At 35.4% G+C, this 13,498-nt stretch overlaps 1 protein-coding gene across 2 annotated transcripts in view; it reads right to left on the bottom strand.

Annotated features, from left to right (window-relative positions):
- Positions 1-13,498, bottom strand: part of dmd (dystrophin) — a 432,308-nt gene that overhangs the window by 187,682 nt on the left and 231,128 nt on the right. For both annotated transcript variants that reach the window (XM_059327929.1, XM_059327930.1), the window contains exons 21-23: positions 7,800-7,878; positions 4,334-4,446; positions 708-836 (exon numbers count right to left, since the gene is read on the bottom strand). In XM_059327929.1, coding sequence (XP_059183912.1) covers positions 708-836; positions 4,334-4,446; positions 7,800-7,878 — 321 coding nt within the window. The remainder of the gene's footprint in view (positions 1-707; positions 837-4,333; positions 4,447-7,799; positions 7,879-13,498) is intronic.

Below are 13,498 nucleotides of genomic sequence, written 5' to 3'. Positions count from 1 at the left end.
ATTAAATTACTGACATAAATAAACTTTCTATGATATTCTAATTTATTGAGATGCACCTTTACGTCAGAATTCATGAAAAAAATAACAAAAATACTTACAGAAAAGAACTGATGCGTGGAAAGAGACAAAAACGTAAACAAGCCAAATAAATAAACATAAAATATAATGAAGAAATGATGAAAATTAAAGAAAATTGGTAACACTTTACAATAACCAACTAAGTGATGTTTATAGATGGAATATAAACCAATTATTAACATTTACAAAGTGCTATATATATATTTAATCTTTAAATGTTTTCAACCAATTTCTTAAAGGTATATGAATCATTTCAAAATCATTAACATACTTAATATGGTGTTAAAAATGTTATAATGAGTGCAACTAACACTATTAATAAACTATTAATTATAATTTAATTGTTTGTTAATGGTAAAGTAACCAGAAACTTACATTAATATACCATCTATTTGTCATTTTTTAAAAGATTTAGATAGTTTAACATTAATAAATTATTTATTTACCGTTCTAAATGGTCTATATATGGTTTATAAATGGTGATTAAACATTAATAAACTATCTGTTTATCATTTATAAATGATGGTTATTGTAAAGTGTTACCAGGAAATTAAACAAAAATTGCAACATCAACAAAAACAGGGCGAAAGAAGAGAATAACGGGCGCAAAAGCATTTTATTCCACTCACCCGGCATCGGTCCAGTTGTACTTTGAGCGGTTCTGGTTCAGAAGCTGGAGGCGCCTGGACTTTGAGCCAGTTCTCACTGGTGTCCACAGCCTGCTCACACTGCTCGTACAGGTTGTAGAAGGCCAGCACCTGCAAGACGTACCCACAAGTCACACATTTGTGAATTAGAAGGACGCTCGGAGGATGCACGCCCCGCCAAGGCCGTGCCCTATCTTGTCATGTTTACGAAAGTGAAAAATAATTTGTGTATCCCCCCGTCTGATTTGGAACTCCTCCAACACTTAATGGGTTTTTCCTTGGCCCATGCTAAACCCTTCCACACAGTTGTTTTTAAAAAAAAATCAAGCTGGGAGTTTTTCTATCCAGACAAACAAAGAAACAAATCGGACTGAAAACATAACCTCTTTGTCGGGTGTAATAAAGATGGCAAGATAAAGCCTCCATTCAATTCCCAAACAGACACAAGCAAACACCCACACAACGTCTGTGTTGCTTTTAAAAACTCTGCTAGTTTGCAGTAGAAGAGTCACAATGAACCAACTCTATCACACCTGGGAGTGAGTCACATGTATCACATTTAAACTGTAGCAGAGTCTTGTTTCTTTATTGTTTTAAGTCTATGCATAGTAAATCAGTTCTATTCACACAAGACATTCTGGTGTAATATACTGCCCTACAAAGTCTAACTGCAGTAACTACATTTTTGGTCGAAATTGAGTTATGACTAAAAATGAACTCCTTGATGTCTGTTTAATCTTGTGACAAAGTTTTAGATTTAAATTTTGTTTAATTTCAGAGAAATAATGATAATAAGAAAAAATTGCAGTAACTACAAAACTACAACTCAAAACTAAAGCAGACAGCAGTAACTACACTTACCACGGTCTGCTTTGGATATTTATACAAATTTAAACATAAAACCAAAGCAAACGTAAGTTTGATTTATAATATTAAGTCTAAAATACACAAATCTTTGAATAGAGTTATTAAACACTTTTATATACACTTATAACAGAATCAATTTGAAAATGTTTATAACTGAAAAGAAAATACAAAAACTGAAAGAAGACGACAACATTGTAGTTTTGGCTTCAGTATTAGAACCTTTTACAGCAAAACCAGAGTGCAGTAACTGCATTTTTGCGGTCAAGTGTCAAAGTCATATAAATGAGCTACCAATAACCCATTTGGCTGGACAGTTACAAAAACTTAAAAGCAGTTTTTCTCAGTTTCACCCTTTGTGTAGTTACTGCAGTTAGGCTTTGTAGGGCAGTATAGTATGCACCATTTGTTTCAAGAACAGAAACAACTGATTCTGATGTATTCAGATGATTGATTGGGCATACATCAGCAATTATCATCCCATAAGTATGAGTGAGTAGCTCCGCCCACTAGCAGGGCCAGCAGGTCGCTATCAGCTATTGAATGGGTTGATTGTATTATTGAGTGGTGCCCTCTAGCAGTTGTAGTATTTATGTAGGTCTGTCACCCAGGGGACCGGGTTTGTGTACCATGTGAAATCAAAAGTCGACAAAAGAAACATGCGTCACTTTTTTATGTGTCCAATGTAACGATGTAAACTTCAGACAGGCCTCCTCACTGTCTCATTTTAAATCTCTTCTTAAAACCCACCTCTTCTCGTTGGCTTTTAACACCACGTAGAGTGTTGATTTTATGTTGATTTTATGATTTTTTGTTTTTTATTGTATTCATGCATATTTTATTTTGTGCGGGCAGTACATTTTACATTTTATTTTATTTATTTTTATCCCATTTTTAATTTATTTTATCTTATTGCATCTTACTGTTCTATTGTTTACTACATCTCTTTGTATTGTGTTATGTATTTATTGTTTGTGCAGCACTTTGGAAACCTTGTGTTTGCTAAAATTGTGCTATATAAATAAAGGGGATTGGATTGGATGTCACCTCCGGTACTCACATTGTCCTCGTAACAACTTCACTTCCGGCATTTACATGCATTTATTTTACAAACTGTACATTTTTTTTGTGTCATTGTAAGAAAGCTGCAGCCTTTTAACTACATGGAACCATTTTGACCATTTAATGTACCAATAACAACCTACTGGACCTACTAGAAGGTTGATCAAGCTCCCACAGGCCCATACTGTAATGTAATGTAAATGATAACCGCTGATAAATATCCATTTAATTATGTGATAACATACAAAACTGGTGCTTTAACCACCTGACTAATGTGACCAGAGACAGGTTAAAATAGTCGAGACCAACTCTGAGTGCCATTGCTCCCAGTGACAGTTTATATAGCTCTTTGGATTATTTTTTATTTTGTCGGCCATAACCCATCATACGTGATCATATTTATGCAGGAAATGGTTTTACAGTTGTTATAGAATGTATTGAAATTCATGTTTTAAAAACAAAAAAAACATAAACATTAATAAGGTAGTTCTTGTGGACAGGATGCCCCGAAGATGGGTAATGATAAGTATGCCTTTATAACCATGTTTGTTGAATTTGTCCGCGCAGGTGTCAGTTTAAAAGCTGCTCAACTGATTTTCGTGACATTTTGAGATTTGAGGGAGACGTGGTGTGACAAACATCAGTTTTAATAATACTTAGCATGGTGAGGACTGATGAATGACAGAACCTGGTCTCACAGGAATCTGTGAAATAGCCACGGATTTCGCTTAACTCAAAATCCGTGGAATAGCCACGGAATCACTCAAATTTCCGTGAAACTGACACGGATTTCGCTACAATGCAAGTTAATGACAGTCATATCCCGTGGCTACTCCATGGATATTTGTTCCTATTGGTTTGTTCCAAGTCACGTGACTTTCAAGGTTCCGGTGGTCAGAACAAAAAACATGGCGGACAGTTCTCTCATTTTTAGTGAAAAAATCAATATTTTGACTTGAAATGTGATAAAAAATGGATTTGTGTCTTTTTTAATAATTTTGTGTCTTTTTTTAATAATTCTGTCTATTTTTTGGTCATTTTGTGCCTTTTTAAAAATAATTTTGTGTCTTTTTTTTAATAATTCTGTGTATTTTTTGGTCATTTTGTGTCTTTTTTTTGTAATTTTGTGTATTTTTTGGTCATTTTGTGTCTTTTTTTTTGTAATTTTGTGTATTTTTTGTCATATTGTGTCTTTTTTTGAGTAATTTTGTGTCTTTTTTTGGTCATTTTGATACTGCCTCCAGCGTGGCTATTGGTTTGTTCCAAGTCACGTGACTTTCAAGGTCCCGGCGGTCAGAACAAAAAACATGGCGGACAGTTCTCTCATTTTTAGTGAAAAGAATCAATATTTTGACTTAGTTTCTGCATAAAAATGGATTTTGATCACATTTCTAGCGAGAAATATATGTTTTATTTTCTAAATAATCACTCAGTGAATGTACATAATCACTTTGTATGTTGGAATAGCCACGGGATATGACTGTCATTAACTTGCATTGTAGCGAAATCCGTGTCAGTTTCACGGAAATTTGAGTGATTCCGTGGCTATTCCACGGATTTTGAGTTAAGCAAATCCGTGGCTATTTCACGGATTCCTGTGAGACCAGGTTGCAATGACAGCAGGCAACTGCAGTAAAAAAAGACAAATAAAAACAGGCGAACACATGTGTGTATGTGGGTACCTTAGTCTGGTAGGCCAGCCAGGCCAGCCGGTCTGCCAACAGGGCACAGAATCCCACCCAGCGCTGGTTCAGCTGCTCCGCTGCCTGGGCAATGTCCTCAGCACGAGTCCCCTCTGTTACACACACAGTAATACAGTACACGCTTCCAGTTCATATGGGTATGACTGTTCTCTCTAAATAAACACACACACCATTCACACACACGTGGTGAATGTCATCTGTAGGAGAGGTGAGGTGAGCCATTAATATTCTGTGAGCTCCAGAAACAGTTTATCTGCCCGGCGACTGAACACAAAGACACACACACATACACTTTTTCTTTTTTTTTTTTTTTTTCCTGTGCGACTATACATGTATGTCTGGGTGTGTTTATGTGTTTGTCTAAACTGGGTATTTTGAATTGTACATATTTTTTTTCTTTTTATATTTATATTTTTAGAGACTCTTAAATGTTGCACTTACTGGAGAGCACTTTGAATTTCGTTGTACATGTGACAATGACAAATAAAGACCTATTCTATTCTATTCTACTGTGCATTCACGCTCACCATTGACTTTTTTTTTTCTTTCATGTAAATCATGGGTCTCAAACTCGCGGCCCGCGGGCCAATTGCGGCCCTCGTGATGATATTTTGTGGCCCCAACCTTGATATGAAAGTTTAATGTGAGTTTTACATGAATGGCACTTTACCGTGTTGTGTGTGGAAGGTCCCTCTTTTTTTTTTAGTAATTTTGTGTATTTTTTTGGTCATTTTGTGTCTCTTTTAAATAATTTGGTGTCTTTCTTGGTAATTCTATGTCTTTTTTTTGGTCATTTTGTGTCTTTTTAAGTAATTTTGAGTCTTTTTTGGTCATTCTGTGTCTTTTTTCTGTCATTTTGTCTTTTAAAAAAAATTATTTTGTGTCTTTTTGGTCATTCTGTGTCTCTTTTTTAATAATTTTGTGTATTTTTTTGGTCATTTTGTGTCTTTTTGGGGTCATTTTGTGTCTCTTTTAAATAATTTGGTGTCTTTTTTGGTAATTCTATGTCTTTTTATGGTCACTTTGTGTCTTTTTAAGTAATTTTGAGTCTTTTTTGGTCATTCTGTGTCTTTTTTCTGTCATTTTGTCTTTTAAAAAAAATAATTTTGTGTCTTTTTGGTCATTCTGTGTCTCTTTTTTAATAATTTTGTGTCTTTTTTAAGTAATTTCGTTTTTTCTGTCATTTTGTGTCTTTTTTTAGTCATTTTGTGTCTTTTTTTGGTAATTTTGATACTGCCTCCAGCGGCCCCCAAGTCATTTGAGTTTGAGACCCCTGATGTAAATGGAGAGTTTAATGCACGTAAAAGTCCAACGTCCGGAAAATGAAAATCCTTTAAGAGGTTCCAGGAGGTAAAAATCAATGATAAAGTTGTACAAAGATGGATTCACACTCCTGCCTGTAAAAGAGCAACTTGAAGCCCATCACCAGGATGATAATTGGAGCTGGTAGGCAGCATCCTGGCTTACATGTCTCCTGATTGCTTCTTCTTCCTGTAATCGTGCCTCCATTAACTTCCATTTACATTTATATGTCAAGCAATTGGAGACACTGTTTTCCAGCACGGGGTCCTATAAATATGATAGCATAAACTTAACGCGAGAGAAGTGGCATCATGTGCAACCAAGGAAGGTTTGAAAAACACTTTCTAAAACTTAATGGTTTGACATTTTGTGAAATTCACTTATATGATTCATAGAGTGTTCAATGAGGAGATTGTTACCTTAGCTTAGCAGAATGAATGGAAGAAGGAAGTGAAAGCCTCTAAAGCTCACTAGTTAACCTCAGGCGACATTTAAGATATGGTTTTCAATAGAGTCAAGAACACATACACTGTTTCTTATTCTATGTATTTATGCTGTTCTTTATGTGCAGCCCACAGCATATATACAATATTGGAAAAACTAAGAAACATGGCAAGAGATACAGCCATTAAACACTGTTGAGAAACCAGCGTTTAGAGAAATGCTGCAGACTTCTGATATATATTCAATATGGATTGCCTAAAAAAAACGTACATTTCCCAAACAGCCAATCCAGCATTTTAATGCCAATCTTCAATATTCGGTAACACTTTACAATAACCATCATTTATAAATGGTAAATATATAGTTTATTAATGTTAAATCATCATTAATAAATGGCAAATGGATAGTTTATTAATAAACCTTTTTTCTCAAAATTTTACCCCCCTCCCCCGGGTCCATATGGGTTTTTTTTTTTTACACATTCTGGCTGTATGTAATATCCTCCGATATTCTCTAGGGTTGAAATTTGGAATTTGCAAGTATTTCAATGAGTGCCCTATTAAGGGTTAATTCGATTCCCCTCTTCCTGTTTAGCTTAGCACGTCTTTGTGCTCAGACAACACGGCCTGAACATACCTTAGGAAGGCACTTATGATGGAGTTGTGCTGATGAAGTAATGTAACAATGTAGTTATTACTTTTACAATGTTTTTGGCCCAGTTAAACATGCCACATCGGTAGCCATTTTTAAAAACAGATTAAAAACCTATCTTTTCTCTACAGCATTCGGTTGAACTGTGTGCATGTGTGGTTGTGGGAGTGGGTGCACTTGTGTGAGTAAGTAAGTGTATATGTGGTGAATACGGAATAACTTGTCTACCTGCACTCTTCAATTAATTTGTAATTGATTTTTGTTTGTTTTTCTGTGTTTTTTTTTTGTTTTTGTTTTTGTTTGTTTTGTTTTTTGTTTTTGTTTTTAACTGTAATTATGTATATACATTGTGAAGCACATTGAGTCTGCCTTGTGCATGAAATACGCTCTATAAATAAAGTTGAATTGAATTGAATTTATTAAAGATGTATCTCTAATAGGCATCAATGGGTTTGGAGCGTAGAGCCACTGAAGGGAAATCTAAAATAGCACATAGTTAGCTTTGGTCTTTTTATGGGATCTGCCAACAAAAACATACCAGTCTTGTCTTTTTGAATTACTTCATCTAAAACTGTCTGACTTATCCATTGGCATCTAATAATGCTTATTGCTTGTAATGAGGTAATGTTTGTGGAGCTTTATTAAGATTTTATTCGTCCAGGGCAACATTATTTTACATATCTACATCTCTCTTAAAGTCATATAGCATTTACACAGTGCACAGAGTGAATATAGTATCATACATTAGATCATTTGCACACACACTGTTCAGTAAGTTGAGAGATGTTCTGGCATGTTCCGTAAGAATGAAAATGAAAAGTATAAATCGAGTGTTTCTCCAACAATTGCACAAGGACAGAGGAGAGGACGGACGAGAAGAAACATCTCTCTCTTTCTGTCTGTTCCTCTCTCTATCAGTGTTTCTATGGAGACAAGGAGAGAGGGTGGGACAGGTGGAGGCGTTGCCATGGGGACAGACAGGGTGTGTGCGTGCATGTGTGTGTATGCATGTGAATGAGTGCGTCTGAAGTGTGAGAGTGCATGTTACCCTGCTCCACCAGGGTCTGAGCCGTGCGAGTCGCTTCCTGAAGCTTCCGGTACTTCTCTGGACGCTCTCGTTCTATCGCCTGGGGCAACCAGACAGACAGACAGGTAGACAGACAGACAGGTAGGGAGAGAGAGAGACAGGTAGTAAGTTAAAGGACAAGTCACAGACAAGGACAGGCAGCATGTCAGAAGAATGACAGCTGGATAGTTATTATTTTTTACAAAGAAAGATTCAAAACCGCCAGAAATCAATGTCCAATTCAACAGAGCTCCAGAGAATAACAGCTCTTGTTGCTTTTATCAACCTCTGACCTGATTCTGCTGCGGCATTCAGGACAACCTGAGCATGTCTGATCATGTCTGGGCCAACACAAGGCTTTACACAGGACAGAAAATTGGAAGTTGTGGAAGCAGAAACAACATATATTATGTTAAATATATTGTTCAAGGTTAAGAAGTGCTGGGCAGAGCCCGACATATTATATCGCTTGACTGATATCGGTGTATCCTGTCCGATTTGTGCTGGTAGGAAAACTTTTTACACAATATAAGATGCAGAAAATGTTGGATTTGTTTTACATTTTTTAAATAGCCAGCAATTGGCTGACATTAAGAAACAACAATTTATTTTATTCCTATTTATTCTTTATTTTCTCAATTATCATTTATTTATTGCCAATGTAATACATTGTTAGTATAACGTAAAATAAAGGATAACAATGTTAAATATCATTCAATAAAGTTTTATGTTTTAGAAGGTAGAAACAGTAAACATTGTTGATCATAGTGTTTTAATTACCAATTTGTCTTAGAATTGGCTTTTCAAAAGGCCATTCTGTGTGGAAATGATCAATTAGCTCCAGTACTGCTGGAGTTCCACAGGGATATGACTGTGGGCCCTTGCTATTCCCAAAACACAATATCAGTTACCAATTCTATGCAGATGATACACAGTTATATTTTTGTATCATATTTCTTCCCATCTTGGTCCCCTCTCAGCTAACTGTATTAATTCTTGCAGGAACCTTGATATCCAAGGTCCTAGTACACAGGTTGAGGATCACTCTAAAGTTGCTTACAGTTTTTGAAAGTCTAGTAGAGCATGGCTCCCTTTTGATTTGAGCACATAAGATATACAATGGGGTATACTACTAGAGGTCAGGGAAAATGGATACAGCATAGTATTGCAATATTCAGTTCCAATGACTGGTGGACCGTCAGTATTTATCGCGGTCTTACTTTTAGGAATATACAGGAGATACTGATATCATATGAAACTAGAAGATCTAATGTGCGTCAGGATATCGTGTCTGGAAGTTGTAGAAACAATGCTGAAAAAAAATAGGGCTTTTTTAATGTTTTATTCGAAAAAATTCAGAGCAGTGAAGCTTGTTGTTTGTGAAAGTTTGATAAAATGCTGCAGTTGTTATCGTCCATATATGTTTATCAGTTCAGTTCAGTTTGACTGAATACTCGAATTTAATTTGGTGACATAAAATGCAGTTAAACAGTTAAATCGCAATATATTGTATTCAAATTCAAAGTCAAATTCAAAGAACTTCATTTTTCCGTTAGGAACTTCACATGTGGAGGAACAGCAACAATACAACAATACATACAATAAACAAACACACATACACACACACACACACACACACACACACACACACACACACCATCAGCCCACACTAGACATATGACAGATAATAAAATCTTTGCTGAGCCTAGTGAAATAAATAAGTTACTAATACCTCCATAGTGGAGGGGCAATAAATAGTAGTTAAAAAAAAAAAAGTCAAGGTGTTAAAAGAGAGATGAGACAGTTCAAAAAAGGGGGTTCAGCCATTCAAAAGTCTTATGGATGCATTGCAACATGGTCTCACAGGAATCCGTGAAATAGCCACGGATTCGCTTAACTCAAAATCCGTGGAATAGCCACGGAATCACTCAAATTTCCGTGAAACTGACACGGATTTCGCTACAATGCAAGTTAATGACAGTCATATCCCGTGGCTATTCCAACATACAAAGTGATTATGTACATTCACTGAGTGAATATTTAGAAAATAAAACATATATTTCTCGCTAGAAATGTGATCAAAATCCATTTTTATGCAGAAACTAAGTCAAAATATAGATTTTTCACTGAAAATGAGAGAACTGTCGGCCATGTTTTTTGTTCTGACCGCCGGGACCTTGAAAGTCACGTGACTTGGAACAAACCAATAGGAACAAATATCCATGGAATAGCCACGGGATATGACTGTCATTAACTTGCATTGTAGCCAAATCCGTGTCAGTTTCACGGAAATTTGAGTGATTCCGTGGCTATTCCACGGATTCCTGTGAGACCAGGTTCATGCATTGACATGGCATCAATACTCACCATATCGCAAAATGCTTAAAATCGCAATAATATCATATCGAGACTCAAATATGGGGATAAAATCATATCATGGGGCTGATACGCTGATTCCCACCTCTATACACTACTGTATGTTGGTGTGTACTAAGCATTAGAAAAAAACTTACCATAGTATGTTTTAACAGTCTACATAGCATGTGGGAAACCTGGTCTCACAGGAATCCGTGAAATAGCCACGGATTCGCTTAACTCAAAATCCGTGGAATAACCACGGAATCACTCAAATTTCCGTGAAACTGACACGGATTTCGCTACAATGCAAGTTAATATTTGTTCCTATTGGTTTGTTCCAAGTCACGTGACTTTCAAGGTCCCGGCGGTCAGAACAAAAAACATGGCGGACAGTTCTCTCATTTTTAGTGAAAAAATCAATATTTTGACTTAGTTTCTGCATAAAAATGGATTTTGATCACATTTCTAGCGAGAAATATATGTTTTATTTTCTAAATCTTCACTCAGTGAATGTACATAATCACTTTGTATGTTGGAATAGCCACGGGATATGACTGGCATTAACTTGCATTGTAGCGAAATCCGTGTCAGTTTCACGGAAATTTGAGCGATTCCGTGGCTATTCCACGGATTTTGAGTTAAGCGAATCCGTGGCTATTTCACGGATTCCTGTGAGACCAGGTTGCATGTGGGTGTGTAAAGGGTTGTTTAGATTAAAAACATAATCAAACAGAAAAAAAAAAAGCTGACTTTAAGTGATTATCACTCTCAGTACAAAACTGACAGAATCATTTGCAGTAAGTGAAAAACTCATGACTCAAATTTCCTTTTCAACAGAAAAGATCCAACACCATCATGCAAATACGGTGAAATCCAGACGCACTTTTTCCTTTTACAGAATTTAATACTGTTTCTCATACAACCTGCTGCAGAGAGCCGATCTGACAGCAAAGCTGAAGAAGAAACCAAGATCTGAGGAGAAGTTGAAGCATCTGTCTACCTAAAATTCATCACTTTGTATCTATTATCAAAGTGCATGCACTATTTGTAATACCACTAGATAACTTTTATCTCTTGCTTACAAACTGCCTAAAAGCCTCATAAATTGTTTATGGGATGCCAGTGGATTTGGGCTTAACTCATTTATTATGGATGATTTGTTGGAGCATTTATAAATGCTGACGAACAGTCACACCAGTTTGTGTTGTGTCTAATCTACAGCTTTAATTGTTTATCATTAACAAACCATGCATGAGTGGTTTGTAAGCCATTTGTAATCTTTATCTATTCAAAAGTGTTTCTAATTCATATTTGAATGTACATAAATTGTTTTCTGCCTCTGCTTTTACTTGGAAATATATTATGGTGAGTGAGTTCTTACAGTGTTTGTATTTAATTTGGTTCAAATAGTCATTATGTTTAATTTGATTCATTTAAAGCTGCTCTATATTATATTTTCATATGAACAACATGTTGAATTATTACATGCAATGTGAAAGCCTTTGCTTTTATTCAAAATTATTTTAGTTGGTTTAACCATTTCAGATTTATATTTCCTTTATATTTCTTGATTTGTGACGCTTTAGATCCAGTCACTACTAACTATCAGCCTTTAGTGTTCACATTAAACTTGAAAATTAGAGGTAGATTTAGATGCAAATTGATGTAATAGAAGCAGCGTGAAAGGATGATAATAGAGGTTGTTAGAGTCTGTTAAGTTTAGCTGGACTCTTGTTTTTTTAAATCATGTATATGGAAATTTAGCCATTTTTCGAGAAGACTTTGGCTCTTTCCATTAAAACTCATTGGCAACACTTCACCACACAGCACACAAAACTATGGAGTATTTTAGCATTAATGAGCCTGATACGTGTTCTCTGTGGCTGGTGGAGTATAATTGACTCTAATAGTCTAAATCAGCTATTCTCAACCTTGGGGTCGGGACCCCAATTGGGGTCGCGAGATGATTTCTGGGGGTCGCCAAATCATTTTGGAAGTCAGCTCTGTCTCCACTGTGTTAAAGTGTTCATGTGTTTTAGTCTTTTTGGTCATTTAATGACTTTTTTGGGTCATTGTGGGTTTTTTTTTTTTGTCATTTTGTGTCTTTTTTGTCTTTTTTGGTCATTTTGTATTTTTTTTTGGTCATTTTGTGTCTTTTTTTTGGTCATTGTGTCTTTTCTTGGTCATTTTGTGTTTTTTTTTGGTCATTTTGTGGTCAATTTGTGTCTTTTTTGGTCATTTTGTTTCCTTTTTTGGTCATTTTATGTATTTTTTAGTCCTTTTGTTTCTTTTTTTGGTCATTTAGTTTCTATTTAGGGCCATTTTGTGTCTTTTTTTGGTCATATTGTGTCTTTTCTTGGTCATTTTGTGTCTTTTTGTGGTCATTTGTTGTCATTTTGTGGTCAATTTGAGTCATTTTTTGCTTAATTTTATGTAATTTTTTGGTCAATTTGGTCAGAGAGATGTTTTAGTTGTTGTCTGCTTCATTATTTGTCCAAAATTCATTGTATCTACTGAGTTTGTATGATCTGAACTGTGTGTGTGAGATTGTGTTCAGTGATCGAGGGTTGCGGACAACATGCATGTTAAATTGGGGGTCGCGACTCAAAAAGGTTGAGAACTACTGCTCTAAATGAATGATAATGTTGTTTTGTGTCGCTGAATGAGTCAATACACAACTAATATACTGGCTTACATGTTAGCCATATCAGCTTTATGGGGTGATAAAATGCTTGTTTCTACCAAAAAAAAGTGGCAAAAATAAGTAATAATGCAAATTACACTTCAAGGATTCTTTTCACGTTATTGGTCAAATTAAAGGTTATTCCTTTACGCTACACTGCCCTACAAAGCCTAAATGCAGTAACTACATTGTTGGTCAGAATTAAGTTATAACTAAAAATGAACTCCTTGATGTCTGTTTTATCTTGTGACAAAGTTTTAGATTTCAATTTTGCTTTATTTGAGGGGAATAATACTGTGATACAGTGTAGCCTTGTATTTCTTCATTGTGTTGAATAGTGCAGAGCAGAATAATAGAAATTATAAGTTTACACTACCGGTCAAAAGTTTTAGAACACCCCAATTTTTCCAGTTTTTTATTGAAAATCAAGCAGTTCAAGTCAAATGAACAGCTTGAAAGGGTCCAAAGGTAAGTGGTGAACTGCCAGAGGTAAATAAAAAAAGGTAAGCTTAACCAAAACTGGAAAATAATGTACATTTCAGAATTATACAAGTAGGCCTTTTTCAGGGAACAAGAAATGGGTTAACAACTTAACTCTATGGAGTCTTGGGCTATTTTGTCCATTTTTGAATTCTTTTCA

Source organism: Centropristis striata, chromosome 24 (genome assembly GCF_030273125.1).
Source record: "Centropristis striata isolate RG_2023a ecotype Rhode Island chromosome 24, C.striata_1.0, whole genome shotgun sequence".
In the NCBI taxonomy this organism is placed as follows: Eukaryota; Metazoa; Chordata; class Actinopteri; order Perciformes; family Serranidae; genus Centropristis; species Centropristis striata.
This window is presented reverse-complemented; position numbering and strand designations above follow the sequence as displayed.